The sequence below is a fragment of the Octopus bimaculoides genome, chromosome 17 (genome assembly GCF_001194135.2).
Source record: "Octopus bimaculoides isolate UCB-OBI-ISO-001 chromosome 17, ASM119413v2, whole genome shotgun sequence".
NCBI classification, from domain to species: Eukaryota; Metazoa; Mollusca; class Cephalopoda; order Octopoda; family Octopodidae; genus Octopus; species Octopus bimaculoides.
The window spans coordinates 112,224-114,996 of record NC_068997.1 but is presented as its reverse complement, the minus strand read 5'-3'; the positions used below and the strand labels follow the sequence as shown (position 1 = coordinate 114,996).

At 33.6% G+C, this 2,773-nt stretch overlaps 1 protein-coding gene across 2 annotated transcripts in view; it reads left to right on the top strand.

Moving 5' to 3' along the window:
- Nucleotides 1–2,773, top strand: part of LOC106869329 (spatacsin) — a 110,830-nt gene that overhangs the window by 4,070 nt on the left and 103,987 nt on the right. For both annotated transcript variants that reach the window (XM_052974099.1, XM_014915038.1), the window contains exons 2-3: nt 1,266–1,417; nt 1,765–2,055. In XM_052974099.1, coding sequence (XP_052830059.1) covers nt 1,266–1,417; nt 1,765–2,055 — 443 coding nt within the window. The remainder of the gene's footprint in view (nt 1–1,265; nt 1,418–1,764; nt 2,056–2,773) is intronic.

Genomic DNA, 2,773 nt, shown 5'->3' with positions numbered 1-2,773 from the left:
CACTGTCATGGTATTAGCTGTTAGAAGTGATCTATCTATCTGTCTGTCTGTCTGTCTGCTTATCTCTCTCTCTCTCTCTATATATATATATATATATCTCTATCTCTCTCTCTCTATCTCTCTCTCTCTCTCTCTCTCCATCCATCCATCTATCTATCTATCTATCTATCTCTATATATCTATCTATCACTCGTCCACCTTTGCTTGTTTCCGTAGAATTTAAACAAATGAAGTTCAGTTTAAAGTTTATAAATAAATATATTTCATTCCATGTTCAGCATATCTCATTAAATAAAATCTGTTTTGCTCGTTTTTTTTTGTTTTTTTTTTCATACAGCATGTTGTTAGTGGCCATAGGTTTTTAGCCCTTGGGCAGGATTCCACTGCACAGAGTATGTGAAGTTGTACATGCAACCCAGCATAATGTTCCCATTTAGGGTCCATCAGCAAGCATGGTTCAAAACGGAGTTGACTTATCTGTTTGTGGCTAGTTTAAGACACAAAAGGAAGTGATGGAGGATATGTTGAAATCCAATATGGCTATAAAGTTTCATTCTTAGGACAACCTCAACACCAGTACCAGAGTGGAAATTGGGAGTTTAATGTATATATGAAATTAGGCTTAAGTATAGCTGAATGTTTTTTGTTTTTTTTTCTCTGGATAAAAGGAGATTGAATAGAATTAAACTAAGTTACATTGATGGGGTTTTATCAATATATTTTTATGATGGTGCACTTTTAGGTTATTCAGTTTCCATACATGTATGTGTTGCTGTGAAAAACCCACAAGATATTTCAAGCTAGTGATAACAATGATATTTAGTTGAAAGTTAGGCCAGATAATATCCCAATATATACCTCTCTCATTCAGCACCCCTTTGTGTATAGGATGTCATCCTACCTGACCTCCTTCATGAAAATGCTTAAAGGTTTTTCCATGCAGGTATAAACATCTCAAGGCCTGTTCTAGTCTACTGTTAAGTAATTGGCACATATCTTCTATGCACAACTCACATCTATTTCTCCCTGTTCTATATGTTATAGCCATACTCATGTTATCCACCTTGCTCTTACTAATACAACAGCAACAAGGCTAATGAGCATTTTGTTGGTTTTCAGAAATGAATTCAATTTCTCTTGTCAGGAAAAGCTACCGGCAACAAACTGGTACTTTTTATTTTTAAACTACTTAAGGTTGTAAATTATGTTTACTAATAAACTTAAAATATCACTAATTCTTTCTCTGTCTCTCTCTCTCTCTCTAGCTCAATTCATTATGACAGCAATGAACATCATGAGACTACATTGTGTATGCACCACATAGATGGTAAATTGTCAGCTTTTTCCTTGGAGGATGATCTGAGATATCTTTTTACTTGTGAGGAATCTGTATTGGCTCTGGTGCTATGTAAAGAAGGTAAGTGTTCTCACTTATTGGCACTGACTTACTATTGTAGAATGCCTCTGAGTGGTGTGGTTTTTTGCCACTGAATAAGCGCTTCCATTATGTCTTATATCAGATTATCTGGCTATATATAGCCATGACTTCCACTTCATATTCAATAGTTCGTAAGAAGACACTGCCAACAATTTCACTAATATTTGAATTTACACAATCATCAAGCTAATGAAAAGCATCTGTAAAACATTCTAGAAAGTCTCCTTCAACTTGTTTCTCATTTTATTGATTGTCATTCTAAATTATTTTATGGCTTGGCATCTTAAATCTACATTAACTTTTGTATGTTGTTACTTTTTAAACAGGTCTTGAACTCTTTAAATCTACTGCACCTTATTTACTTGGTTATGCACACTCTTCAGTTATTTTACTTACCAAGAAAAGGCCAACTAATTGCCAAGCTAGTTCTGATGCCATCGCTACTACTACTACCCTTACCATAGCTTGTGTGTATTTTACCAGTGAAGCATCACAGAAACCCTGCTGTCAGTACACTATTGTATTGTCAGACCAATTTGAAGAGGATCATATTGTGCCATCAGTTCAACTTTATGAGTCAACTATATCTGTTCTAAACTGGCCACAACACACACTTTGTATCCTTTTCAAAGTAAATATTTTTCGAGTTGTTTTAAATCTGAAGTTTATGCTTATTTTATAATTGATATTTCTATGCCATTGCTTTGTATTCAATCAATTAATCACTGCATTAGTCAGTATTTTACTTCAAAAGTCAGTGGAAACAGTTCAGACATTAAAATACTATATTGTATAATTTCACTTTTTTTTTTCCTAATTCAGTTACTCATTGTTTGGTATTTGAATGTTGCCACATTCAATTTGAACTTATATTCTCCTATAGAGTAATAAAATTAACACCAGGACTAGAAAAGTTGTCATACATCTTTGAAAACACAACACTAAAGAGTTCTCTTAATGTTTTCTTTGTTTGTTTGCCAACCCCTTTACAGTGTATACTGCATGCATTGTTTTTATTGTGGCAACAACACTAGAGAGGTTGTCTTGTGGCTATGTGCAGGACTAAAGGGAATTCTCAATCTTAACCCTTTCATTACTGTATCTATTTTGAGATGCTCTCTGTTTCTTTCAATTAATTTTAAATATAACAAAGAACTTAGTAAAATAACTTAGTTATCATTAAACTAGTGTTAGGAACATAAATTGTGACTAAGGTTTGGTGGAAGATTTTAATTCAAAACTTATGAAAGCAAGACATTTGTACTATAGAGCCAGAGCCGGTTTCAGCTGGGTTGGTAATGAAAGGTTTAATTTTTACTTGCTTACCTTATCAGT